The sequence below is a fragment of the Eleginops maclovinus genome, chromosome 4 (genome assembly GCF_036324505.1).
Source record: "Eleginops maclovinus isolate JMC-PN-2008 ecotype Puerto Natales chromosome 4, JC_Emac_rtc_rv5, whole genome shotgun sequence".
Lineage (NCBI taxonomy): Eukaryota > Metazoa > Chordata > Actinopteri > Perciformes > Eleginopidae > Eleginops > Eleginops maclovinus.
In genome coordinates, this window is record NC_086352.1 from 13,260,748 (window position 1) to 13,288,561 (window position 27,814).

At 39.3% G+C, this 27,814-nt stretch overlaps 1 protein-coding gene across 2 annotated transcripts in view; it reads left to right on the forward strand.

Moving 5' to 3' along the window:
• galnt2 (UDP-N-acetyl-alpha-D-galactosamine:polypeptide N-acetylgalactosaminyltransferase 2) overlaps nucleotides 1–24,677 on the forward strand; it is a 53,077-nt gene extending 28,400 nt beyond the window's left edge. Inside the window, exons 2-16 of one of the 2 annotated variants that reach the window (XM_063881039.1) lie at nucleotides 1,476–1,560; nucleotides 5,218–5,371; nucleotides 9,010–9,108; nucleotides 9,202–9,269; nucleotides 9,853–9,918; nucleotides 10,030–10,151; nucleotides 12,948–13,035; nucleotides 13,963–14,050; nucleotides 14,173–14,276; nucleotides 15,815–15,941; nucleotides 20,126–20,218; nucleotides 20,840–20,923; nucleotides 22,057–22,210; nucleotides 22,998–23,117; nucleotides 23,440–24,677. In XM_063881039.1, coding sequence (XP_063737109.1) covers nucleotides 1,476–1,560; nucleotides 5,218–5,371; nucleotides 9,010–9,108; nucleotides 9,202–9,269; nucleotides 9,853–9,918; nucleotides 10,030–10,151; nucleotides 12,948–13,035; nucleotides 13,963–14,050; nucleotides 14,173–14,276; nucleotides 15,815–15,941; nucleotides 20,126–20,218; nucleotides 20,840–20,923; nucleotides 22,057–22,210; nucleotides 22,998–23,117; nucleotides 23,440–23,595 — 1,608 coding nt within the window. In that variant the 3' untranslated portion in view covers nucleotides 23,596–24,677. The remainder of the gene's footprint in view (nucleotides 1–1,475; nucleotides 1,561–5,217; nucleotides 5,372–9,009; nucleotides 9,109–9,201; nucleotides 9,270–9,852; nucleotides 9,919–10,029; nucleotides 10,152–12,947; nucleotides 13,036–13,962; nucleotides 14,051–14,172; nucleotides 14,277–15,814; nucleotides 15,942–20,125; nucleotides 20,219–20,839; nucleotides 20,924–22,056; nucleotides 22,211–22,997; nucleotides 23,118–23,439) is intronic. The other variant, XM_063881040.1, reaches the window with a different exon arrangement.
• Nucleotides 24,678–27,814: the final 3,137 nt, after the last annotated feature.

Sequence of the window (27,814 nt, forward strand, 5' to 3'; positions counted from 1 at the left end):
CGTATAAACCAACAGCAGTTGTTAGTAAGTGCAAAGGCCTTTAAAAAAAACAAAGCATGATTACATTTTGTGAAAACCCTTTTTTTTTTACCCGTGAAAGCTTCTCTCAGTATAGTTTTACCTGTTGAGCAGTGTTTGTGGTAGTCTCTGATGTCACCCCTTCATTGGCTGTCCTGAAAGAAAACAGATCAATAAAGCTATGAGGAGAGGCTGAAGGTGAAAGGTAACTGCAGAGCAAATAATAAGGTTGGAAAATAGTTTTCTGAAGTGAAGGGCAACGGACAGGAGAGGGAATGAGTGGCGCTAGTGACTGTGACTCCCTGTGTATCGATCCAGTGGCTTTTAATGGACACACGGAGGGATGGCTCTTCCATTGGTCCAATTCTAGACACTGAATGCTTGAACTGTGTTTCTAAATGCACCGGTGGACTGGATGAATGAATGACCTGGTTAATGGAAAGGTGGCAATGAAACAAAGACATGAAAGAGTGACTGAATGAATGGATGATTTTTCCAAAGGCCTGGGCAATAAGTGCATTTAAAATAAAAGTTGTGATTTAAGATTCTGATTTACTGCACATTTTTCACAGTAATTTGTCATATTCTTTACACATTTGCTTTTTATCCTGTAAACATTACAATAGTTTTCACGGTAAATCTTGTAAATCTTTTGAAAATATTATATTATTCCTCTTTTATGAATGCACAATTATACTCCAAAGCAAATTCCTCTGTGTAAACTCACTTGGCAATAAACTTGATTCTAATTTGAGACAAGATTCAGGTTTTGGATATGGTAATATGCCCTTTAGTGTTGTCTATTCCTGATAAAGTAAAGCTGCTCTATGATAATCTGTTCCCCCATTAGTCATTATATCCACAGTAATGCTGATTAAGGATGATGTTTTTTAAAGAAAATCACATAATGGAAATGTTTTCTGAAAACATCAATGGTGAACCCTACAATATCATCAATGTAGTTGATGAAATTATTGAGACATTTGATCACCCCGCCTTGCCTTGATTCTATCAAACCACACATGTCAGATTTCCGTCAATAAAACAAGAAAATCTGTTCACTCTGATTATCTGGCTGTGGATGACTCAATGAGCTGATGAAGCATGAGTGAATTGATTTATCATTCAGTGTTTCGCCAGAACTCGCTTTGATGTTCAACTTGGACGTCTTGTTGCCTAAATGGATTTAACTCGAGTGGAGTCGGCTGAGGCCAACTCTGGTCTCACATGGTTTTAATTTTTATGAAGTGAAACAATGAGGAATCATCCTGAAGAAAAAACACAGGTTTACTTCGAGCTGGTTTTGTCATAGCGTGCTAATCTTCATAAAACAGTACATCATCCTAAAACAACAGATTTCTCTGTGTGTTGGATCAAGTGTCTCTCACCTGCTGAATGTTTATTTATTATCAGATTAAATGGTGTGTATCCAGGCTAATATGTGTATGTTTTTTCAGGATGAATGGGGCTCCAGTGACACGTCCAGTAAGAGCAAAGCTCACACATCTGATGACAAGAACGGCCTGGAGACTCTGCCGCCAGGTAGGAAACTTCACTACCCATCATGCATTTCAATCACTCCATGCCTCAACACTGGATAAGCTATTTATCTTTCTGTTTTAACAAAAAGGTATTAAGTATCTCATTGTAATCATATTTATAACCCGGATATCTGAAAAAGATGTCCTTCAGGATCTGGAGAGAGTTCAGTGTCTCATTGCCTCTGTTCATGATTATAATAAAGGAAAAGGACAAATACATCCCAGATGTAAAGCATGTGCTTGGTTAACGCTGTACACCACAGTTATGTATCCAGAAAGACACATCATGCCCCCACAACCAAAACCATTTCCTTTTGAAACTTGGTGACATAGTGGCTTAGTTTTATAGGGCAAGAACAGCCTCCGCCTCCTTCACCTTACCATGTTTAAATAACCATGGGAACGAGAAGACAATTCACCAGTGCTGCAAATGTGAATTGTAGAAGCAGTTGAAAATAATTCAAGTACCTAATTTAATCTCGCCGCAAACTGAGACTTTGAGAATCATTGTCTCATAGTCCAACAGTCGCAGCAGAAGCAGCTTCTGAGCATCGATTTTTATTCAGCTCTCGTCTGGGGCTGCAGCCACCCCTCCCTCATAACCCTGTGACTTGTGAAAGCAGAACACACACTCTCTTATCTGATCCAGCAGTGGAAGTGGAATCCAATTTGAATGTTGAAGTGGAGGCATTTCAACTTCAGGGTGACTCTACGCAATTACAATGACACCAGGCAGAGAACCGCAGCAACCCTCACAACGCACATGAGAAGACGAGAGGAAGGAAAGTAGTGTAAAAGAAACAAAGAAGTAGGAGACTGAAAGTGAAAAATAAAACTAAATGAATAGTCAATAGTCCCCAGAATAAGAATGCATCTCTAATTTCTAGAGGCCCTGCTTTAGACAATTCAATTGCGGCCCCAAATAAAAATATTCTCAAATCTTCATTTTAAAACATTTAAACGTAGTAAGCAAAATCTCATCACAATCAATATTTGACAAACTGATTTTGTCAGAGTGCTTTCTTTTTAAAGGCTGTTGTAATTTTTACTCAGCAGAAGTTCACTAAACATGGTTTAGTATTAGACACTGAATATATAAATATATTTTCCCTTGAATCATGAATGCTGTTGAGTTACCGAACCCTCTTTGAAATACAAGCTCGACATAACAAAACACCAAAGGTCTGCTTATTAGCTTTTTTTTTTAGAGCAGGGCCACATGTGAATGAAGTTTGCAGGTTTTTTCCTCGCTGATTATTGAAGTGTCACTTTTAGGTCTTGTGACCAACCTTCTTCATTGTAAGCCCTGGATAGTCGCGATGATTTCCTAAGGGTTGGGTTATGCTCGATTTAAAAAATAAAAATAAAATGTCTCAGATAGTCTGTGTCAGAAATCCAAATATTTATAATTTGTTTAAACACATTTGAAACTGCACGTCAGAGAGAGGGGAGAGGATATGAAGCAAGCAAGTCTGAATATGCTGGAACCTCATAACCCAAAAGGGCAACTTCACAGTTAAAGCATTGGTCCAAAACCCAATGATACTTAGTTTAAAATTATAGAAACGTATGACAATATACCATAATGTATTTGTTGATTCTATTTTGTGTGATTAATCTGAATATGCAAGTCACTTAGATCAAAAACACATGTAGTGAAGTGAAAAGTAGGCTGCTGTATTTGCCTCTGAGATGTACAGTAGCCTGTATAAAGTAGCATAAAATAGTAATACTAAGTAAGGCGGTACCTTAAACTGTATTTAAGTACAGTAATTGTTTGAGGCTGCTCAGTTACTTTCCACCGCTGCATGCTGGTAACTGTGGGTTGGAAACAGGACAGTAACAACAACAAGTGGTCAGCAGCTGCGGTTGGAAAATCAAAACACAAAATCAAACCACCAACTGGGTCTGGACATTTTTACATGCTAGAGAGTGTTTGAAAATCTATTGTATTAATCCCACTGAGAAATTGAACACTTAATCTGCTTTCTGTGGTTTAGCAAACAAGGAAAAGGAGATTGAACAAGTGTGTGATAAAGACTTTTAAAGCCTAAGCTAAATATTCCCAAAGTGAGAAGTTGAAACATTAATTTCGCCCCATTAATTACTTGCTGCCACTTAACAGAGATATCAGCAAGGACATCTCACAGTCACGTACAGCAGTGTCTCGGAGGCACCGTGGTACAGTCTCAGGCAAATCAGCATTGTGATTTACAGCTAATTAGCATGCCAGACACATTCACATGCTGTCAGCGAAGACTGTTCTGCTCGTCAGGCTCCACCTCTCACTGTCTGTGTGTCTGTGTGTCTGTGTGTCTGTGTGTCTGTGTGTCTGTGTGTCTGTCTGTCTGTCTGTCTGTCTGTCTGTGTGTCTGTGTGTCTGTGTGTCTGTGTGTCTGTCTGTCTGTCTGACTGTCTGTGTGTCTGTCTGTCTGTCTGTGTGTCTGTGTCTGTCTGTCTGTGTGTCTGTCTGTGTGTCTGTCTGTGTGTCTGTCTGTCTGTCTGTGTCTGTGTCTGTCTGTCTGTCTGTCTGTGTCTGTCTGTCTGTCTGTCATACTCACAGGCATCCATACTGAGGGATAGTGTAATCTCACGCTGCCATATGCTAAACGCAAGTCATTAGCATAGCAGCTGCACCCGGCTAATGAGTTGCATTATTATTCGTGTGTGTCTGTGTCTCTGTAGTCGGAGATAAACTGTGAAATTAAACATGACAACTTTCTCTGTTTAGTGCGCAATGATCTTCTTAATCTGGTCGGACAGACACAATGTGCTCCGTTTGGGTGTGTGTGTGTGTGAGGGGGTAAAACTGTTTTCCAAACTTTTATTTTTAGACTGCAGTACATTACTTTATTCAGTTGGATTAAATTAGTACAGTGTATAATACTTTTGATATTTGTCTGGCTTTGCCACGGTAATTTTGGCCCTGTGTTCTGAATGCTGCACAGTTTCTCATATAAGCATCACAAGTCTTATGTCAGCTTTGCTCACTGCCGTGTTGCCGCTGTCAGGCAGCAGCTTGGAGCGGCGAGGCTTCCTTCCTGTCAGTCGTGAAGGATTCTAGCACCAGGCGGGCTGCTGCCTACATTTCATATTCTGTCTGATGTATAATCCTAATTATTTCTGAGACAAATGTTTTGCCTTTTCAAGAAGGTTAAAACCTTATGTTTTGTGGCAGCCCTTTTTTGGGGGGATTATGTAATGTGTATTTTACCAAAGAGTTGTATTGTGAATGTGTTTCTTATTAAAACCGTGAGGAACAATGATGTGTTCATTGGTTGTTTATTTGAAAGTAGAAACACGGACCACCGGGTTTGAATCCGGCCTTGGACCATCTGCTGAGTGTCATTCCCTCTGTCTTCCCCTTTCTCGACCGTCACTATAATAGAGGCATATTTGTTCTTCATCCAGACCAACATTGTTAATACTTGAATAAAAATGTGTATAAATCAATCCTGTTACCGCTCCAGCTTTCCAAATGTTATTTTAAATATCAAAATATCTTTAGTTTTTACACATTTTTGGGTCTTTCCACTATCCAGTTAAATCCAAAATGTGACAAAGAACAAAAAAACCAATTCATCCAACGTCTTTGGACATGTATTCAAACTAGATAATTGTTTTATTCAGTGTGTTTAATGCTTCTGTGTGTTCCCAGGTAAGGTGCGCTGGCAGGACTTTGACCAGGATCTGTACGTTGGAGCCACAGTGGTGCGACCGGGTCAGGATCCGTACGCCCGGAACAAGTTCAACCAGGTGGAGAGCGACAAACTCCGTATGGACAGAGCCGTGCCTGACACCAGACATGACCAGTACGTATCTTACTCTTACACAAACTGTCAGGGGTGGGAAAATATATTCATGTTATTTTGATACTGTGATACGAGACGAGATATTGTCGTACATTTTGAATTTCATAATACATTTCACAGATGTTTAAAGGCTGCGTCACAGTAAAGTGTATATATATATATAGAGAGAGAAATGTATTTATTAGGATAAACCACTTGAGATCTCGTTTTCAAGGGGGTCCCGACAAAAGCAACGTCTTACAGACATACAAATCAATCAAATGATCTCCTTTTCTGAATTTACCGGACTGTTTTATGTTTGGCATTTACCCACAATTATCCACATTACAGACAGTTATTTATCTAAATTCCCATTGTTTATGTACTTTGTTAAATCCTGCAAAATCAACCCTACAATATACTCACAATACCACTGTTGAGGTAATTGCCTTCTGACCAAACCATCCACCCTCACCAACGCAACCACTGCTGAATGTGTAATTATGTGTGTACATACTGTCCCTTGCTATCTATCGCTTTGGCTAATTATTACCAGACTGGATAAGATCTCTTGGAAACTCCCTCTATTGTGGTCTATCAGACGAAATCAGGAAGTCACTGCAGAGCAGACCCGCAATGTCTGCTCTATTCATAACACAAACCTCCAGAAACCACTGTCGATTGTTCTGCTTGTTAAATGAACCAGGAGGCAGAAATAACCCATACAGCCATATGTATGGGATTACTTCATTAAAACTTTATTGTGTTTGAGTTGGCTTGATTCTTATGTCTGCCAAATTGTCTTGCTATATTAATCCATGATGCTACTTCAGTCCTTGTAAAACTTATGTCAAAACGGTTCAGCCTTTAAGCTGTCTGCTATGTAAAACACGTGGTTTCTGCTATCACATGCCACAGCTCCTACTTTCTCCAGTTTGTCTTGTAATTCCACATTATGATCTTTTAATAAATCATAAATACATTGAAAGAATGTCAAAAATGGTTTACGGTTGTAGAGTGTCATTGTAAGTAACCACTGAAGCAGTGTTTCGCTTTAAGAATACTCCTTTGGAAAAGACCTGGTATTGTCTTATTACCAAGCAGAAGTGCCACAAACTGCAGGCCCTCAGATAGTGACTTGAGCATTTAAGGGACCTCGGTGATAAAATTCTGTAAAAACAGTCAGATCTTAACAGTGGAAATTAACATTTTTACAGCCTAATGGTCTTAATTCCACCAGAAACTAGCTTTACAGCGACTATGGGTGACATCACGGAGAGTTTAATATTTGATACAGTGTTACTACATACATTATTATTTCCAGCTGGGGAATTTAGCCAATCCAGACTGAAGTTTGGCGCGTGAGTCATTGTGTCAACTCACCTGTAGATCCAGACGCTCCAAAACACACTCAGCCCCTTACAGCGAGGACATGTTCTTCATCCTCCTCCTCCTCCTCCTCCTCCTCCTCCTCCTCCTCCTCCTCCTCCTCCTCCTCCTCCTCCTCCTCCTCACTGTAACTGGCTTTTGTTTTCTTTGCCTCAACCTGCTCTAAAGAGGAAAACAAACATTTATGAACCAAGGCTGTATTTCAACTTGTTTAAATGATCTTTACAAAATGTATTGAACGCATACATGCTGATCAGGATATGCCCTGAAACTCTTGTACAAAGTGATTTATTAAATGGCTGGCAAAACCAATATAGAAACTAACTAAATAGGATACAAAAAAAAGACACGTAAGCAAAAATAAATACAATTAGTTCATTAAAAACCTTTAAAATGAATGAATCCCTTTTGAAGTTCTGTGAAACGATTGACTTGAAATGCCTATCCCTTATCACTGATCTTAATGTAGTTTTTGTTGCTATTTTCTTATTATTTTTATGAATAACATTTGACCTCAAATGGAGCAGAAAACATAGCCTTGTAGGGCTCAGTGAGTTTTAAATGAAGCTGTAAATCAATGTTGAACACAATAAGTGAACATGCAACACTTGGCTCGTGACAGTATGACATCATTTTCAGTCACTGGTGTATTCCTGCAGATCAATCTCGATGCACACTGTGTGATATAAAGTCTATTTCTATAAAGGCAGTTGTCTGGCCTCACTGATATATTTACCCAAATTAGACAGCTAGAGCAATTAGCCTACTAAAAGATCAGGATGTGTCTCATATTGATCTGGCCGTGATGTGACACTCGCACAGCATGCAGCAGCACTGATGTGAAGGTTTTCCAGAAGAAAAGCAGCCCATTTTAAGAGGCCTCGTCAGAGCTTTCAGCACAGTATCAAAATAACTTGTATGCTCCCTCTACAGCTTTATATTACACACCAGCAGTGCAAACATACTGGAGGATGTCGATACAAGATGGATGTTGCTGCATTTTGACATAATCTAAAGTTTAAAATCCAGAGCTTCTCTGAAAGTGCCCCAGGACAGAGTCATTCAAACGCCCACAAACTTTGCTTTATAGGAGCAATACTTTACAGTTGTTGGGATTCTATTTCTGCATCTTTTTAAATATAATTTAGTTTGGTGTTTTTCATTGTTTTGTGTAATGTCGTTGTTAAGGTTCTGTCCGTGGTTGTTTTGGCCCTTTTTGTATATATTTGGTTCCTTTGTTAACAATTTGGCTCTCTTTTTTGTTGCTTAGTGTCTCTTTGTAGTTGTTATGGTCTGCTTATGGTTTGCCTGTGTTGTTTTTGTGTCCTTGTAGTCATTCTGTGCCTCTTGGTGGTTGTTTTGTGTCTTTTTGTGATTATTTAGCCTAGTACTTGTTAGCCTTTCGTGGGTCCTTTTGCAGCTGCATTGCACCCATTTGTAATCGTTGTGAGTCTTTTTTAGACATTTCTTTTCTTCTTTCAATTCATTTTAGGCCTCTTCCTGACTTATGTGTGTCTCTGAGTGACATTTTTTTATGTGAATGTGGGGGGCGGCCTGCAACACTCAATAACCCATCAATAGACTCAGGGACTGAAGAACCGTACACGCACCATGCACACAGATATACAATATCGGTGGGAACTGTCATTCTTTATGTACTGTACCTATGTACTATACAGTCTGTACATCTGGTTTGTGTTTAAGCCTCCAAGGCCAACCTCTCTTAGTCTTTTAAATTGAAGGTGAAGGTTAATTTTCTAGAGCTGGATTCTGGATTCTTTCTGCCCACCCAGAGATCTGCTTGTGTGACGTTCATATATACAAGGACAGGGCAAGACAACGTGATTTCTTCACCCTCCACGTGGCTCCTTGTCTCATGAAGCATCTTCACACACACACACACACACACACACACACACACACACACACACACACACACACACACACACACACACACACACACACACACACACACACACACAGTCTCATGGGTATATTGTCCTATGGTATGCAAAACGCACTGACAATCCCAGATTTAGTAGAACATAACTCCGTGTGTGTGTGTGTGTGTGGTACTAAATCCTATTTATTGTGTTTGTGTATTCAGAATCTGTTTAGGAGCGGTTCCAGCTCACAGCTTTGTTCACACATTCGGCTGTGGGCTCCATGTGCGTAGGAGTGCATGTGTGCATTTGTACACATGAAGGCAATTATGCTGTTCGATGTCCATCTTTTTAAACACATTTTGATGGTTTTTTTTGTGTGTGCAGTTGCAGACATAAACAATGGAAGTCTGAACTGCCCGCCTCCAGCGTAGTCATCACTTTCCACAATGAAGCTCGCTCTGCTCTGCTGAGGACCGTGGTCAGGTCGGTGAATGATTCGTGTGTGTCCACTTTTGAGTTTTTTTCTTTCTTAATATATTTAATCTTCACATAAACTCCCTCTTCTTCCCTGATTAGTGTCCTGAAGAAAAGCCCTGCTCACTTGGTCAAAGAAATCATTCTGGTTGACGACTACAGTGATAACCGTGAGACACACACACACACACACACACACACACACACACACACACACACACACACACACACACACACACACACACACACACACACACAGAACGAAACCCAGTGAGATCAATGTAGAAACAGAAATACTTTATTGATCCTTGGGTGGTTGAAATTGGTTTGAGCTACAGTTGCTCCCATCACACTATAATGATATACAAGTATAAAGAAATTATAGGAAATAGAACTAAGTATTACCAAATGATGTGTAATTAAAAGTCAATATACAATAATAAATACAATAAAAAAATATATTTATATATGTAAACAAAATATATAGCAACAGTGTAAGTCATAATAAAGATGAAAATGTGATCTATGATTAAGTGTGTTCAAAATAGAAAAAAGAATAAAAACAAGTATTGAGTTGAAGTGCAGTATACTGTAAGTGCTCAAGTAAACCAGATTGTTGCACAGTTAAATCGTTATTGCACCAAACGATGGTACGGTTAAGTCAGAATTGCATAGCTGAAGAATAAATGAATAATGGAGTTAAAGCTGCTTAAGGGTGAAATAAATGCAATGTCTGCTTTGTGTGTGTTTCAGCGGAGGATGGAGCGCTCCTGGGAAAAATAGAAAAAATACGCGTGTTGAGAAACGACCGCAGAGAAGGTGAGACGAATAAATGAGCAATGATTTATTTAATTACAAGGAACAGTAATTGAATGAATGCATTGATTCACCTCTTGTTAAATGTGTTTTCGTGACTCATGTTTCCCTCAGGACTGATGCGTTCGAGGGTCCGCGGTGCAGACGCCGCTGTGGCACCAGTCCTCACCTTCTTGGACTCTCACTGTGAATGTAATGACCACTGGCTGGAGCCACTGCTGGAGAGAGTGGCTGAGGTAAAGACGAACACACACACACACACACACACACACACACACACACACACACACACACACACACACACACACACACACACACACACACACACACACACACACACACACACACACACACAAACAAAGGGCATCTATGAAGCATACAAATACAAAAAGCATCATTAATTTCAATCCAGCTCATAATTACTGTTGGATGGGGCCTCTCTCTTTCTCACTTATACACTAAGTAAAAGATGACTAAATCCAGTTAAACAGAAAATGATGACAGACAATAGATGTGTGTTACAGTCAACATGCAGCCTAGAAATCAGGTATCCTTCTTTCTCTCAACACACTTGTCAGGCTTCATTAAAAAGTGAAAGTGAGGATAAAATACATTAGTACTCAACTTATATATTCAAGTAAAGCATCAACTAAAATATTCATTCTTATTAATCGCCACCAAACAAATCAAAATGACTCTGTTATAATGATGTGCTGTATCTCAGTGCTCAGGAAATGATGTTGATAATGTTATCCTAAGAAGCCACTTGAGTCCCGTAAGGTCATATTCTTTTATTTTCTGCACACATTAATTAACCTGTGCCTGCAAGATAACAAAAATATGACCCCATGGGACTCCAGGGGCTCAGTTTTATTAATATTTGTAGGGGAATTAGCTTTTTCACATAGAGGTCAGAGATCAGCAGCATCCTGGAGCCTGCAGTCAGTGTCTTGTTAACATTCATGTGAAAAACAAGGAGCGCATGACTTCAATAACACAGGAATGTTTGGACTCTTTCAGTATAAAAGCACCACTTCACAGCTCCCAAAAAAAATCACATTTCCACTTTTTGATCTGTTCATGTTAAAACGTGTTTTTTCTATAAAGATTAAAATGTCATTTTTAAGTCGTTTTAGAAAGACTATAAGCCGGTGAGCCAGTAGATGAAATATTTGTGATCTTAAAGAAGAAAGTGTAATCCTCGTTCAGAGTGCAGAATGAGATCCCTCTGTAAGTTGGCAGAATATCATTACGTCTTATCACGATGGCAATGACAGTCAGGTTTGTGGAGTCGATACAGTTTTCTACCAGGTTCATTTGATCAGGAAAGAGTATCCTACAATGAACATCCTCAAACAGAATAAACATAAAGTCACAGTTGTATTTCCATTCAACTGAAGTCTTTTAGTAATCAATCAAAGTTTATTTATATAGCCCAATATCACACATTTTACATTTGTTTCAGTGGACTTTACAGAATGAATACGACACCCTCTGTCCTCGGACCCTCACATCGTACAAAGAAAAACTTCCTATAAAAGCCCAGAGTTACGGGGGGAAAAAGGCAGAAACCTCGGGAAGAGCAACAGAGGAGGGATCCCTCTCCCAGGACGGACAGAAGTGTAGTAATGTCGTGTTTAAATTAAAGAGATAATACATTTGCAACAAAGGTAGTCCAAAATGCTGGAGAAAGAATGTGTCTAACTAAGAAGACGATGGGTCCAGGTGGATGTCAGCAATCCTATGGCAGCCATCAAAGAAGTAGTAAGGTGGGCATCAGGCAGGACCACAGCAACAGGAACGGCCAGACTCTGGATCCAGGGCGCAGGTCCACAGCATCAGCCACAGCCCTGACTCAGTATCACGGCATAGACAGACACCAAAAATACATTTTGGGGAAGGTGGGTTATTTGGAACATGAGGGTAGACAGGTACAGAGAGAGGGAAGAAAGAAGTAAGGTGTCCCCCGAAAATCTAAGCCTATATAGCAGCAAAACTATCAATCAAATTTTTTCAATCAATTTTTGTTCAAAGTGCAGAATCATCATGAAGCATGGTCCCAATACACTTTACAGTTAATACAGAACATACAGCAATCAATCAATTTACAATAATACAAATTAAAAGAGAAACAACCACATTAAAAACATCAATGTTGAATAAATGTTAAAAGGTGATAAGCCAGGCTGAATTTTAGGGAAGGCAGTAATGTAATGAATAAAGGTAGGTTTTCAGTCTTGATTTAAAGATTTCAACTGACCGTGCTTCTTTAATGTTTAATGGAAGGCCATTCCAGAGATAAGGGGCACGGTAGGCAAATGCTCTGAAGACAACTGATTTTTTGTTAACTGGTGGAATGACCAGGAGACCAGCATTGAGAGTAATGACTTTCAGAGTTTCTTGATGAATAGTAATGTCGGTCTGAAGTGGGACTCTTTGATGGAGTTTCTTTAAATATTTATCTGATATGACTGAAGAAAGTCTGATCCTGTGTTTGATACTCCCAAACGCTGTGTTTTGTCCTTCCCTAGTTAAAAAACGCGTGGAGCCAAATAAAAAAGCTATTTGCTGTCAAAGTAATTGACTTTGCTTTTCTGCACTTCTAAATGATGAATCACTCGAAGTAAAACTGAAAATAAGGAAGAATGCATCTGTGTGGGTGAAGCCTCATGTGTCATATCAAAAGGTTTCAACACAAAATAAATACATTCTCTCTCTGTACTTTGAGGCTTGTTTCTGGGAATTGCCATTTTGGCCACTTGAGAAATCCTCCTTTCTCTAAACTCCTGTATGATGTGACTCTGGGGGAGTGATCTAAAGTCGAGAAGACAGAGCTGCTTTCCTTGCAGTTCTCTGATAAACTAAATATATAAAGTAAACCAAACATATGAGTCATATTTACTTCTGCACTACACAAAACCTGGTATACTTTGACTTTATTTATTTATTAACCAGACACATTTCCTGTTATTCTCATTGTAAGTTTGTCCAGAGCTGAAAAGTTTCAATGATGTATACTTCTCCACCCTCAGGACAAAAGCAGAGTAGTTTCTCCTATCATCGATGTCATCAACATGGACAACTTCCAGTACGTAGGAGCCTCGGCTGATCTAAAAGGAGGTACAGTACACAAGCAGGGTTACTTTAACTCACACACACATACTGTACACACACACAGACCTTGTTGTTTGGTAATAGCAGCATTACTACCTGTTGGTGTCTTGGCATCCTGTGTGCTACTTCATAAACTGTTTTCAGAGACACACACACAAGACAAACACTTCCGCTAAGTAAACATCCTGCATGTTTAGTTTAACGCCTTCTGGAGATAAACTGTTTTCTCCACACTGCATACTGAATCCTGAGCCTGTAATGTTGGTATAGTTTGGGGAAAGATGGGTAAATTCCACATTTTAAATGTGTAAAAATGTCTATATATGTCATACATTTTGTTATGTTGTCTACCTCAAATTTAGAGAAATGTATGATTTTAATCAACGTAACGGCCACCTTCATTTAGTTGCTACCTTCATGTTAAAGTGGAGCTAGTGCAGATGTTGTGGTTGTTTGGTAGAAGCCGAAAGAAATTGACCTATTATCAAATGTTAGCAAACCTTTTGAGAGATAAACCTCATATGTAATGTACTTTGGCCCATTTAAAATAATGTTTAAGTCACTGTCATATCCCATCCTTTGATTTCTCTCTCTGTGCTGACACATGAACACATATTGTACATGTCAGGCAACTGCTGCTGTATCCAGTCAACTGATCTGAACCTGCCAGATCTAATTATATAACCAGCTGTGTGCTACTTTATCCCAAATAATAGTGTTGTCCATTGTGTGTGTGTGTGTGTGTGTGTGTGTGTGTGTGTGTGTGTGTGTGTGTGTGTGTGTGTGTGTGTGTGTGTGTGTGTGTGTGTGTGTGTGTGTGTGTGTGTGTGTGTGTGTGTGTGTGTGTGTGTGTGTGTGTGTGTGTGTGTGTGTGTGTGTGTGTGTGTGTGTGTGTGTGTGTGTGTGTGTGTGTGTGTGTGTGTGTGTGTGCAGGTTTCGACTGGAATTTGGTGTTTAAATGGGACTACATGACTCTCGAGCAGAGACGAGCCAGACAAGGCAACCCCATAGCCCCCATAAAGTAAGACTGACTCTATCGCACAGCCATTGAAGGGATTTTCAACAGCAGACTCATTTTTGTCTGCCAGCTTCCGCCCCACTACTAATCTCTTTTCTCCATCCATCTGCCCTCTGCCCCTGCAGGACTCCAATGATTGCAGGAGGTCTTTTTGTCATGGATAAGGACTACTTTGAGCTGCTGGGAAAGTATGACATGATGATGGACGTATGGGGAGGAGAAAACCTTGGTGAGTGCCGCTAAAGTGCAAATGTAAATTCAGTACGCAGTGGAGCGTGTAGACTGTAGAATCACAGACGATGGTGCTTAGGAAATCTAATTTATGGTCCAGTAATTAATTTTGAGACGTAAAATATAGGTTATATTATATCTTGATTGAGAAAGGACCATGCTTAAAAATGCATTAATCGCAAAAAGAGAAGAAACTAAATGCATGGCTAAAAGCTTATTTCCATCTCAAGTGAACACATAACAATCAACAAACATTTAAAAAAAAATTAAAGTACGGCAAGAAAGCTATCACAGTCAGTGTCTAGCATCATTATACTCCTCTGTTGTAATGTGTGATGACTGTCTCATTCCCTGACTTTCCGCCTCTGGCGATGACAGACATGTCAGGAGTTTAGCCAGAAGCAGTAAATAGTTTGACATTTCTGGGAAATGCACTTATTAGAATAGAGTTAGATGAGAAGATTGATAGCAGAGGTCACATTGTGAACACTAATATTAATCTGCAGCGTTGCGTCGCCATAAAGCTACGGGCTATTCAGTTTTGACTTTAAACACAGTCAGTAAACATTTTAAAATCAAACCATAGTTCCTAAAATGTTCTGTTCATTATAAATTATACAGTTTTGGGTCTAAAACAAGATTCCTGCTCTTTGTTGTTCGTCTGTCTCTTGGGATTTGGTACTGAAGTAGCTCCATAGATGTGTCTCACTACACAAGCCAAGAACGTGATAAAGAAAATCCTTTTTTAACGTGAAGATCCAGTGTTTCCCACAGATCTGAAATATACTTGGGGTGGTGCAGGTGACCGGGCACGGGGGGGCTGGGGGTCGTGCTTTACCTTTTAAGTGTCCGCGTTTTCTGAGGTAATTCCAACGTCCTCTTCTCTTTTTCTCGTAAGGTCTCCCTTTCTGTTTTGTCGCTTGTTAGCAGACCCTTGACACGATAGCAGGGCGAACACGTACAGGAGGCGTACAGCGAGGAGATCATTGTCCACTAGTTAATCGATCACGGATGGCATCGTGCTCGCGGACGGATAAAAAAAATAATAAATGGGTCGCGAAATATACTTTGGCGGCCGTTAATATACCTGGGCGGCCCGTCCAAGTAAAGTCTATGTGTGGGAAACCCTGAGGTCATATCAGACTGCAGTTAATCTTAGATATTAAAGTGTCAATTTAATAATGACTGTATTGAGTATTGAGAGAAATAACCATAGTGCGCACAATAGAGATCATGTGTAGCCATCACAATGAGATAACAACAACTGCATCTCCCGTGGCCTTTGTCTGAATTCAGATGGGAAATCGTCAAAAATAAACAGAGTGATGCATTCTTCTCTCGAGACGGCCCAATGATTCAGAGCGGCAAGGAGAATTCAGATTCTGGTTTCCTTGTGATCACGGTTAGAGAACATTTAATCAAACACGGACAATGTGAGAGCGGGAATCTGACAAAGTCAACACTCTGCGAACATTAATGAGGTGCACACGACAACACATCGCTGCTTGAAATAACCTGTGTCTGTGTGTGTTTCAGAGATCTCATTTCGGGTGTGGCAGTGTGGTGGCAGTCTTGAGATCATCCCCTGCAGCAGAGTTGGCCATGTCTTCAGAAAACAACATCCATACACCTTCCCTGGGGGCAGCGGGACTGTGTTTGCAAGGTAAAACACACACACACACACACACACATACACACACATACACACACACACACACACACACACACACACACACACACACACACACACACACACACACACACACACACACACACACACACACACACACACACACACACACACAAGTACTATGGAGGTTAATGAACATTCATTAACCAGCAAGGCTCAAACTGAATTCTTTCATTACATTACTGAACAACAATTAATCCCATTCACAACCACACATTGCTGCCAGTTCTCCAGCAAACTGTATACACGATACTTTGTGCTGCCCTTTAATGAGCCATAGCGTCTTCATTACACTTTGTATAATTAATGTTGTTTGTGTTGTGTGTGTGTGCATTGGGCTGGAATGAAAGGTATGTCATTGATGAATGATTGAGTCATTAATGTACACGTGTCCTGTATTAGTGATATTAGCGAGACAGTGAGCTGTGGAAAAAAGAAAAAGATCATGATGACGTAGTCTTGGATAATTATTGGGCAGCTCAGCAGCTAATGTGAGTTGTTTACTAATCACAGGGTGGGTGGGTTGATTCCCAAAAATGTTAATTTCCAAATATGACAAAGTATTTGATGTGCCTTGAGGGAAAACTCTTAGAAATATCGTGTGAAGTTATCGAAAAGGCTCCAGAACAGTTACTTAAAGGACCTTTCCTTAACATTTAAGCTGCACACTCATAATAACCTCACATGGCATCTATTCAAATCCAATAACAGTATGTGGATGTAGCACAGATCTACCAATGTTTGATTCCTTGTTTGGAATATATTGTAATCATCATTTTCATGGCTATTATTTATTCATTTGGGTTGATTACATTCCCCGAAACAACTCTTTTTAGACCTCTCTTTATGCTCACATTACAGTATATTGGATTTTCTGTAAACACTGAAACATACATAATGGAGTTTTATTCCAGCTTTGAGAATCAAACCAGTATTGGGTAATTAAAACCAAGCACCAGCAATTAAAAAACAATTAAAAAAGTAATCACATGGGAAATTGGTTACAGATTTGAAAAGATTGTTCTTCTTAAATACAGAAAAGCTGTTTTTGCATGTGATTCCCCTTAGAGCTCCGATAAATGTGACAACATAATCGGGGAGCATCAGTAATGGGAAACACGATACAAGGAAAGATATGCATCTCTGCTTTATTACAGTCTCCAAACACAAGTAACAACCCTTGGAAATGAGCCAGACAAACCCTCTGATTAAGAACTTTAACACAAAGATAGCAGGGCATTTGTAGTAGCTGTGGTTTCTCTGGTCTTCCCAAGGAAGTTTATAGCACTGTGGAAAACACAGGAAATGAAGGGCATAGTAGATCAACTATGTGGAGTGTTTTTTGGCTTGTCTTTAAGGGATAGCTCGGAGGTTTTAATATGGGGTTGTTTGAGGTACTTATCCAAAGTTAGTGTATTACATACAGTAGATGGCAGCTGGCATGCCTCTAGTTTGGAGTAACAGACATGATTGACAGCACAGAAGTAAAAGGGTTGTCCTGCATTGGACAAGGGCATCAGCAAAACATCACTATCCACAACAGAGACAGGAAATTGCTTGACTACCACTGCCTCAATTAGTTGTTTTTGTGTGTTTGTGTAAAGTCTTACCCTTTTTAAACACTAAATAAACACAAAAACAGAAAGTAGCTAACCAACTGTGGCAACTGTAGATTTACAACTCCTGTGTTCTGTGAGGTAAAATCACTGTTCTTGTCAATGGAGTAAAGGCAGGCTGACGTCAGAGTGGTAAAGATATTTTAAATATAGCAGAAAGCTCAACTGATATTGTTTTTAGGTGGCTCAAACTGTTTAACTCCTGCCATTCTTCAACAGTACATTGCTTTGATGAGTTTTCTACCTGTCTTTTTCTCCAATCTTGCAAAATGATCCCTTTTCAGTCTAAGATACTGAGTGATATTTGTGATACCAGCCACATATGAAAATAGCAAAATGTTTTCTGATGGCAGTGGCCATTAGGGATGCTCTAGATAGAAGTGAATCCAACAGCGCTCAAGTAAAAAGCACTGACATCGTAATAATGGTTTGAAACTGGGGTAGTTCTTATAAATTGTGAATGTATGTGGAGCTGGATGAAACAGACAATGAAGACCACAGTGGATATGAATGAACTCAACAGTGTCAGAGCTTACTTTAATGTGCTGTCTCTGCCATCTCAGCTCAGAGGCTTTCTGTGGACCCCAACTCCACATTCTCAAAGTAGTTGCATAACCTTTTCCATAATTTCAAAATGATACGTTATTTATTGCTGGGTGAAGTGCTGTTCTCTTGTATCAGCCTCAACAATGCAGACTCACCATGCAGAGCAGCTTTACTGTACTTGGAGGCAGCTTCAGTTCAGTGTCTTGCCCTTCAATTTTGAACAAAGCCCCAGACACTCTCCCTGGGGAGCTACGAGACAGCGCCTGCTCGGATGGGTTTATAATAGTCCTGGGACCAGCATTTCCCAAATATCTAAGTTTAAAATCATTAAAAGGAAAGACAGTCTTGACGCCGTATAGAGTTCCCTATCAGTGCTTTGTCTAAACTACTTTATGTTGCAGGGGTGCATTTTGATCAGGATGAATACATAAAAGATTTCTGCATAAGGAAAGCAAAGTTGCATGATGAACATAGCAACAGTAAAAAAATACTAAAACAGTATGTGATCTCACCTCCACCGTCTGAAATCTAATTCCCTGATCTTCAGATGCCAGTCTTGGTGGTTTCAGAATGACTTTATCAGTCGCGCAACGGGGACATTTACAGTGTTACAGCAAATGTGGCATAGGAGGTAAAAAAAAAGGCATGCAATAATAAAAAAAAGAAAGAAAGGCAGACAGTTTTACAGACAAAAGCAATGAAGCTTTCCTACAACTTGTGCCACCACAATGCCACTTTAATGTTTCACAAGTACATGGTGTATAGCTCTCTGGAACAGGATGTGGCTACATTCGATGAATAGTATGACCTGTTTACAGTCTTTTCACATCTTTCTCAAATTAAGTTTTACTCTCAGTTAGTACCTGTCTCACGATGCACTGTTATTAAGTTGAGGCCTGCAACTAACTGTTATTTCCACATGCATTAATCTGAATATGACGTTTTTGAATAATTGTTTGGCCTAGAAAGTATCTGCAAATGGGAAGAACAATTTACTCCCAAAGGGGACGTCTTTGGATAGCTTGTTTGTATGACAAGAGATGTTCAGTTTACTGTCACTAAAGACTGAACATCCTCACAATTAAGAAGCTGGGAGAAGAAATGTTATTTGCTTACATTTTTTTTTTTAAAACCAGACTAGAGCATTTACCCATTAGTTTTTGATTAAATATACTGCCAATCAATAGATTAAGCAAATAATTGTTTCGGCTCTAATGAATTTTAAACAGCTCCGTTAAACCAACAGCGTGTTCACAGTGCTGAGAGAGTACATTTTCCTACATGAGCCACATGGACGAAAGAGCTGTTCTGGTTTTGGCTGACTTTGACCAACTCGGTTATCCTACTATATTGGACATAATTGCATATTTGCATACAAGTGTTTACGTGCCTCAATGTAACTGTATTCTTTTAGTCTGGTTTATTTAACTGTTGCTCTTTTCAAACATGAACACATACATGATTTATATCATGACATATTCTTATATACATATCTTCTTAGGGCAAAAAATAAAACCATAAATCTGCTTGGAAAAAAGATGTCCCTTATACAGTAAATCCTCAACTTGCCTTTGACTGATTTTTTTCTTCAGTATCAATTACTTTCAGTATCACAGAAAACCACAGCTGTCTCATTTTTACCTGAGGGGATCCCCATAGAATTTTTTAAAACTGCGTTTTTAGAAAGAGCTGACGCGTAGTCTGACAGTACTGGGGTTTTTCATGAACAAAAAATGGAAATCTGACAAACTGTCATTTGATATCATGTCAACACTTAGCTTTGCTTGACCACACACACTCACTAAATCTGTGTCCTCTTTTTTTAATCCTCATATTTTATTTTTCTATCGCTCTCTCTGTTTTTATTTCCTTTTCCAACCTTTAAACACTTACCTGCTCTCGGTTTTACTTTTCCCTTTGTCACCCGTCAACCTTTTCCCATTTCCTCCTCGTCTGTCACCCTTCCCTTATTTTTTTCTCTCTCCTCTCTCTCAGGAACACAAGGAGAGCAGCAGAGGTGTGGATGGATGAGTATAAAAACTTCTACTATGCTGCCGTCCCCTCAGCGAGAAACGTCCCCTATGGAAAGTAAGTACCATGAAGAGCGAGCCCTACAGGAGGCAGAGGGCATAATGTAACAAGATCGTGAAATTACAAAGGCAGTCTTGTGATGGGCACATTAATTGGATTGCCAATCAGCAGCATGTCAGCTGTAAAATAAATGACAGAAAGTTAATGTGGGTTAAAGAGGGCAAAAAGTCAAAATGCGGCAGTATTATTTGACATGCAGAGGGGATTACTGTTCGATTATGACATGATACGGTTAAGCAAACGAACATGATGGTGGCACAATGCATTTGTACAAAGGAACAAGGATCCATGAAATAGGGATTTATTTATATTAATCAGCCTAGTTAGAGAGGTTTTGTTAATGTCATGCAGATGTATTTTGGAATTCATCAATTTCATGGTATTTCACTTGTAAACTATTGCTCTGTGCAACACAACAATAAGCCCCTCACATCCATACAGAGCATCTGTAAGCAGTTATTTTCTAAAGGATGCAGCCTAAGACGTGCTGGATGACTCCTGCCTTCACAGAATATCTCAAATTTAATAAATGTTTTGAGAGACAGTTGGATCAAACCTCTAATTCTCTCACCGTCTCTTTCTCACTTTCTCCTCTCTCTTACTCACTTTCTCTCTCAGTATACAGAGTCGTATGGAGATGAAGAAGAGATTAGCATGCAAACCATTCAAATGGTACCTGGAGAATGTCTACCCGGAGCTGCGGTAAAAGAATTGAGGCATTTTTATGTAATATGATAGGGTACATGACTTGAAGACTTGAATGACATTTCACCAAACTTCTGAGTGGCAGTTTCAGTATAACAAGAACTTGATTGGCAAGAAACCACAGCTCTGCCAGCAGTTTCGGAATGACTGTGATCTCCTGTGTGCTGCCATCTAATGTTTCATTCTTTAGTAAAACTCTCGAGGGACTGTGTTGACACTAATGACTAACCCACACTAGCAATTATGACTCAGGCACATTATTACATTTCTAACTCCCAAGAATGATATTAATTATGTATAAATATCACAGATCTAAATCTGAATAATTTCAGATGAGCTAATAGTCCTATTTGTTAGAATAACATTGCTCACCCTATTTAACTCTCACCACTATTGTTCTCTTTACTGTTAGTTTACACTATTTACTATTATACAATAAAGCCTTAATGTTTGGAGTGGGTGAAAAAATTTGATTCATGAAAGAATAGAGATTTCTATCATCTAGGATCTAAAAAAAAATAAACTAAAAGAATAGTTATCGACACATCAAAGCAAATTTGTCTCAGCTTGAATTGTGTGATTGATTAAAAAAACAGTAACAATTTTAAGAAAAAATGATCATGTCTTGGCAAAAACTGTTGTTTTATATACAATTTATTTTCTAAATTGTCCAGAAAAAGGCAGCTAGCCTTAGCCAATTAATTGTTTTAATGTAACAGGCATCAAGTCACTAAAAACTAAACCTTTTCATTTAAAAACCTTTTAATTATAACTAAATATATAAATAAATGGTACCTTTTTTTGTTTCAGGTTTGCTGTGTTTTTTTTATACTGCACTAATTTTAAATAACTTTTTTAAATATTAAAACATAATCCTTTACACACTTTACTCTGCTTCCATATTATCATTTGCCACACCGCCCTTTATTAGAGCACAGCGGACTGGAGTAGATGAAATTAGCAACCCTATGTACAGAATGCAGAATCGTTTTGAATCGAATCACGACCCCAAGAATCGAATTGAATCGTGAGAAACCGAACGATTCACACCCCACTTATTGTCTTTATAGATTTGATACAAACATGATAGAGATGAAATATTTAACAACACTATGTTTGTGTGTGTTCAGTGTCCCGGACCACCAGGACATAGCGTTCGGAGCGCTGCAGCAGGGAGGAAACTGCCTGGACACTCTGGGTCACTTTGCTGACGGCGTGGTGGGCGTCTACGAATGCCACAACGCCGGAGGAAACCAGGTAGCGTTACTACGACGACACACACAGGTCAGCATGTCAGTTCCTTTGTTTTAAAGCCCCGGGGTGGCAGGTGGTGACACTGGTGGCGAGAGAACAGTGGGTATGCTATTGGATTTAACCAGAGCACATTTTGGTCTTTTAGTCACCGTGCACATGTTGTTTGACTCACACTGTACCTCATTGTCCCAGGTTCATGTAAAGCTTTTATACAGAATATTGGTGTTATGTTAAGTACCAGTGTGTTTTTGTCTGCAGTATCACAACAGGTGTGGTGATCTTACTGGGTAAACTGGTTTCATAGCCATTCGCTTTTCAGGTCTGGTTAACTAACATCATTTTGCAATATTGCAAAACTTGCCACTAGACATCAAATTACATTTTACAGTCTCTAATTTAGCTTGAAATGAACTGGCACTCTTTTTAATTAAATATGTAAATGACAATATCGTTCTTTTGGCAACCTGTCATAAATCTTCCTGTAATGAAATTCAGACACTGAAATAAAGTCTTACTCCACTACGTTGCAGTTTGATAAATCTGGACAGTACAAAACACAACTGTGTTACTGTGTAAACATCAGAATGAAAAAAGAGAGAAACTGTTTGGAAAAGTATTCAAGCTTTCTTACTGGTGGTTTTCTGATCCTTGATGTGCAGTACTGCAACATGTACTGTGTATTAAATAAAACATCAGATCTGAACATGATATTAGCCTTTGGTGCATATAAAATGACTTGCTCATAACATCCCTAACTCCAGTGTCTGAATGTATATCAAACTATGATTTTAATTAAATTAATTTGTATAATACAAAGGAGTGGGCCCTGACCAAGGATAAGTCGGTGAAGCACATGGACCTGTGTCTGACTGTGGTGGACCGGACGGCCGGCTCCCTCATCAAACTACAAGGCTGTCGAGAGAACGACAGCAGACAGGTAGAAACTAAGCTAAAATAAATATGATGGTACTTGACTGTTTCATCTTCAACATCAATAAATACAACGTATTAATGAATCAAGCAACCTTTGGTCACGTGGACAAATGATCTAGCTTATTCCTCGAACCACCACTGTCTCTTCGGGAAAGTGTGTTTTTAAAGGAAATAGTTTTATAAGCATGTCCGGTTGTGAAGAGATTTATATTTTTTTACCACTGTCCTTTTATGCTGCAGTCTTGGCTGAATCTCAATAGATATAATTCTAGTGAAATAAAGATGAATTAACAATACATAATTGAAACGTTGTTGTGTCTCACCAGAAATGGGAGCAGATAGAGTCCAACTCGAAGCTTCGTCACGTAGGCAGCAACCTCTGTCTCGACAGCCGCAGTGCCAGGATGGGTGGCCTCACTGTGGAGGTCTGCAGCCCGAGCCTCAACCAGCAGTGGAAGTTCACTCTCAATTTACAATCATAGTGGGGGGGCAACAGACCCTGGGGAAGAGCTGGATGTTTGATAGAGACACCAACAGACTCTGAGACAGATAAAGAGATAGAAAAAAGACTCTGGATGGATAAACGGATCCCTCTCGCTCCTCAGAGGTGGAACTATACACCTCTCCCCCACCCTCACTCCTCCCAAAAGAGCCAAACCCACCGGGGGAGTGGCTTGTAGACGTTACTGGAGTAAACAGGAAATTGACTGTATTAGTTGGATGAAAATGATGATCATAATGAGGATAAAAGTGATGGATAGACTTTCCATTCAAACTACTTACCTCAGTGTTTTTCACTGATGGTTCCAGAAGCAAATTTTGTTATTTTATGTTCTTTAATGCAGGTGAGGTAGAACTGTTTTTACTTTGTAATTATTTTATTATTAATATTTTTTATTGATTGCTGGTTGTTCTGCACGGAGGTTTCACAGGAACTATTTTTTTCTGTTTTCTTAAAGGAATGGGACATTAATGTTGTTGCTCCTTTTAGGCTTTCTGTCTGTTTCACCACGCCGAGCTGGAGCCTGTAAAGGCAGATGGAGGCTTCATGTTGAGGTCTGGGGGCGTAGAGTGATATTAAGGGTGGGAATGGACTCAACTCCCTGAGCTTTCTTCTTGTTTACTGTCATTAGTTCACAGGATCATTGGAGGAAAGAGGGACAAAGTGGAGAGAAGAAGCTGTGTGTTTGATTTGGTTCCTACACAGTTTCTTTTACAAATGGGTCTTGGGGAAAGGGTAAGGGGGTTGAGGGAAGAACTTCTCTGCTTTGGACAGGGCCTGAAACCGGTTTGGTTTGGCCGTAAGTGCAATTCCTGAAACCAGGAAGTGTCTTGAAGCCACCCCTCAGGATTAACTGTTCTTCGTCGGGCTGTAGCACTGGCTGCCGCAGCATCTTCATGTCTACACCATTATGTCTCTTTAAAAAAACAATACTCAGAAAAAAAAATCTCTTAACAGTCTTCTTTTGTTTACTTTTCTCACAAAAATGGAACCAAATTACAAATGGATGTTTTTGTTTCAGGAATACGAGAACTTTGATTAAAAGGGTTTTTCTTCACAAGCTCTCGCTGCTCTCTCACTGCTCCCTGTGGAGCCGCTTAATTTATACATCTTCTTTTCCTGCACAGATCATTTTCTTTGTGTCTAATATTGCCATTTAGGGAAGTTGACTGTCACACCCAGACTGGATTTCATGTTGCGGTTTTACCAACTGGTTTTGGCTGCAAGGGTTTTACAGACATGTATCTATATTATCACCACAAGCAGATACTGTATCTACCTGGCAATAGAAGGAAACACTAATATGTGGCTAGAATTTCAGACATCCAATGTCCATCGTTCTTATTGACAAAGTAAAACTTTGCTTATTCCAGCCTCCAGAACAGTTTTTATGCAAAGCGAAAATGGTTTCCTGACTAGTCAGACTGTATGAAATGTGCATGCACACGTGTTCTTAGCTGCATGTATCACCAACCAGCTCCCACACTTACAATCGGTCAGTAGTGTTTTCCATCAACATGTCTTTTTTTCCTTCATTGTGCCTGTTAGATGAGCCATCTGTTCTGAGGTTTGGATCTGCAATAAACAAAGTTTTACTGTTTGTCCCCACTCTGATTCTGCTGGAGGTGAGCAGATTTTTTTGATTGCACAAGCAGGAGTGCTTAGTTTCTGCTGATACAAAGTACTGATGAGAACACTTTTCCTTTATTTTGGCGAGGTTCTTTATTCTGAGGAACAAGATTTCGGTGTCCCCAAACAGCATTGTGCCACATCTTCTTTTGTTACCTGATAGTGTTACTGATGCCAGTTACAGTACTTTCATCTGTTTGCTTTACCTGATGCCTGTTTTGAATCCTTGCAAACAATAGTCTCTCCATGCCTTCAACACAGGTTCGTTCCTCTTAGCTGCTATGATCCTCCCTACCGTTAGTCACTGATGAGTCATGGTACAGTTTGGGGAAATTTGTTTTGATTCTATTCAGAGCGACTCATCACTTGACAGCTTCAAGGCATACAACATAAACACAAAACACCTTTAAAAAATACTCAAATTGCCTATAATAATCTCCTATTTCTTAGTTTATTCTAGAAAGAGGTTGCATCCTCAAGTGTTGTTTAATGTCGAGCCTTCTCTCTGTTTCTCTGTATCCCTCTCTCACTTTCACATCTGTTCTCTTGATTGTAGTTTTACTATGTTACTGTAACAGACCAAGACAGCTGCTCATATTTACTGGGTTGTCTGGTTCTTTTCCGTCCTTTGTTCCATCTCTTTGTTTGTTTTCTACCATTTTGTTCCTTGTACCTGATGTTTACCTTGTCTTCAACATTCACATGACTGTAAGCAGAGTGAGGGGCGTTGTGAAGGTCAGCTCATACTCCAGCTGGATTAAAAACCCTATCCTGTGACTCGACAGGTCGCTGCATTGTGCTGCGAGATTGAGGTCAGACTAGATGTGACGAAAGTGTTCTGTTGCCGTGGTGACCAGGCTCAACAGCCCCAAGTTTGATTTAAGGTTTCCGTTTCTTGTTTTGTTGAGCAGCAGGTAGATTTACCGCTGGGTACTTGAAAAGTCCTTTTTCGGTTGCCATTCTGTCTGGAAACTGCAGAAAAAATAATAAACATTCTCTGTTAGGTATTACATTCAGATTAAGTAGAAGATTAATCACAAGATTGTTTTTATCAATAACTGTAATACTTGAGAACTGATCAAAATTAAAGTTAAAAACTATCTTATAATTAGTTGTTCCTTAACATCTACTTTATGTGTAATACAGCAGGACCTCAGGTTTTAATCCGGTAATGGGGTAGATAAACATGTGTTGTAGCCCCCAAAGTTAGTATCTTTTGACTTCAAATTGGGTGGAAATCTTCAGAGACTACGTATAAAAATCTTGAAGGATGTTCACTAAAATAACCTGAAACTCTGAGCTATTCTTTGTCAAAGCATCTGGCCCTTGAGGATACAATTCTGAGGTTTTTAATGGTATATAGCGCCCTCTATTGTGAATAACAGGTATATAAAAAGGGACTAAAGGTATTAAACTTCTGATGCACAATGCAGCACCAGGGAGATTCAGAGTTTTTCTTTATCACGGTTTCTACTATAAAGTCTTAATCAAGCCCTATTAAAATGGCCAGCTAGTACAAATTTAACAGGCATGAGAATCTAACTGCTAACCCCAGAGTGATGTCAGCAATGCTGTCAGCTACAACGGTTCAGATATGTTGTTTGAAGCCTTTCCTTTTTAAAACCAGTCGTATTCTTTTGAAGATGAAAGAATTATTTTTCATTATTTGTTTTTTTCTACGCAGAGAATGTGATTAACATTTAAGCAGTGCAGCGCCTCATTTTGATTAGACTATTAAATGTTTACATCTTTAGCACTATGTGCCAAAGTTTTCCTTCCTATGTTCTCTGTATAAGAAAGAATGAGAAGGCTTGAAAGTGTTTGGAAATGCAAATTGAGTCGCATTGAACTGAATGCAAATTGCGGATGGTATATGTTGTGTGTCTCATATAGTCTCGGTTAGACCTGCAGGACACACCGGGTACGTCTCTAAGATGATGATCTGGTGTTGGTCTTATAATGGACGCAGGCTGCACATTTTTTATGTCTTTAAATGTGTTTTCAAAAAGTCTGTTTCTGTTAACACAGAGCTAACTCTGTGTGTGTTAGCTTAAAGCATCCTTCAAAAGGGGAATGAATGTTGTCAATATTGCAGACTGGTATTATTATTATTATTATTATTAGAAGATAATTTACCCCAAAAGTTAACGCCTACATAAATTAATCTCCACAGCTTTTGTTAAATGTCTCAACGGTGAAAGCAGAATCAAAATACAGAGACATTTGTTGATGAATTGAAGTAAATGGCGGCTGTTTTACAAAGCCTTTATTTGTTATTCAAAGGCCCTATTTACAAACTCTTTTTTTTCATGCCCTGTGGAGACATGCATGAACATATCAGGCTAAAACAGGTTGAATTATTAATACAAAATTATGAATTTGTGGTTTTAGTTTTCCTTTTAATAGGAGATGTATAACTGAACACCAGTCAGTGAGCAAGAGCATCCCCCCCCTCTGAGCCAGTAGGACTTTATTCATACTGAGTTTGATGAACAATGAATGGCTTTATATTAACAGGTTTAAAGGTGAGCTCTGTGTTCTCTCAGCATTTTTCCTCAAATGGGAAGCAG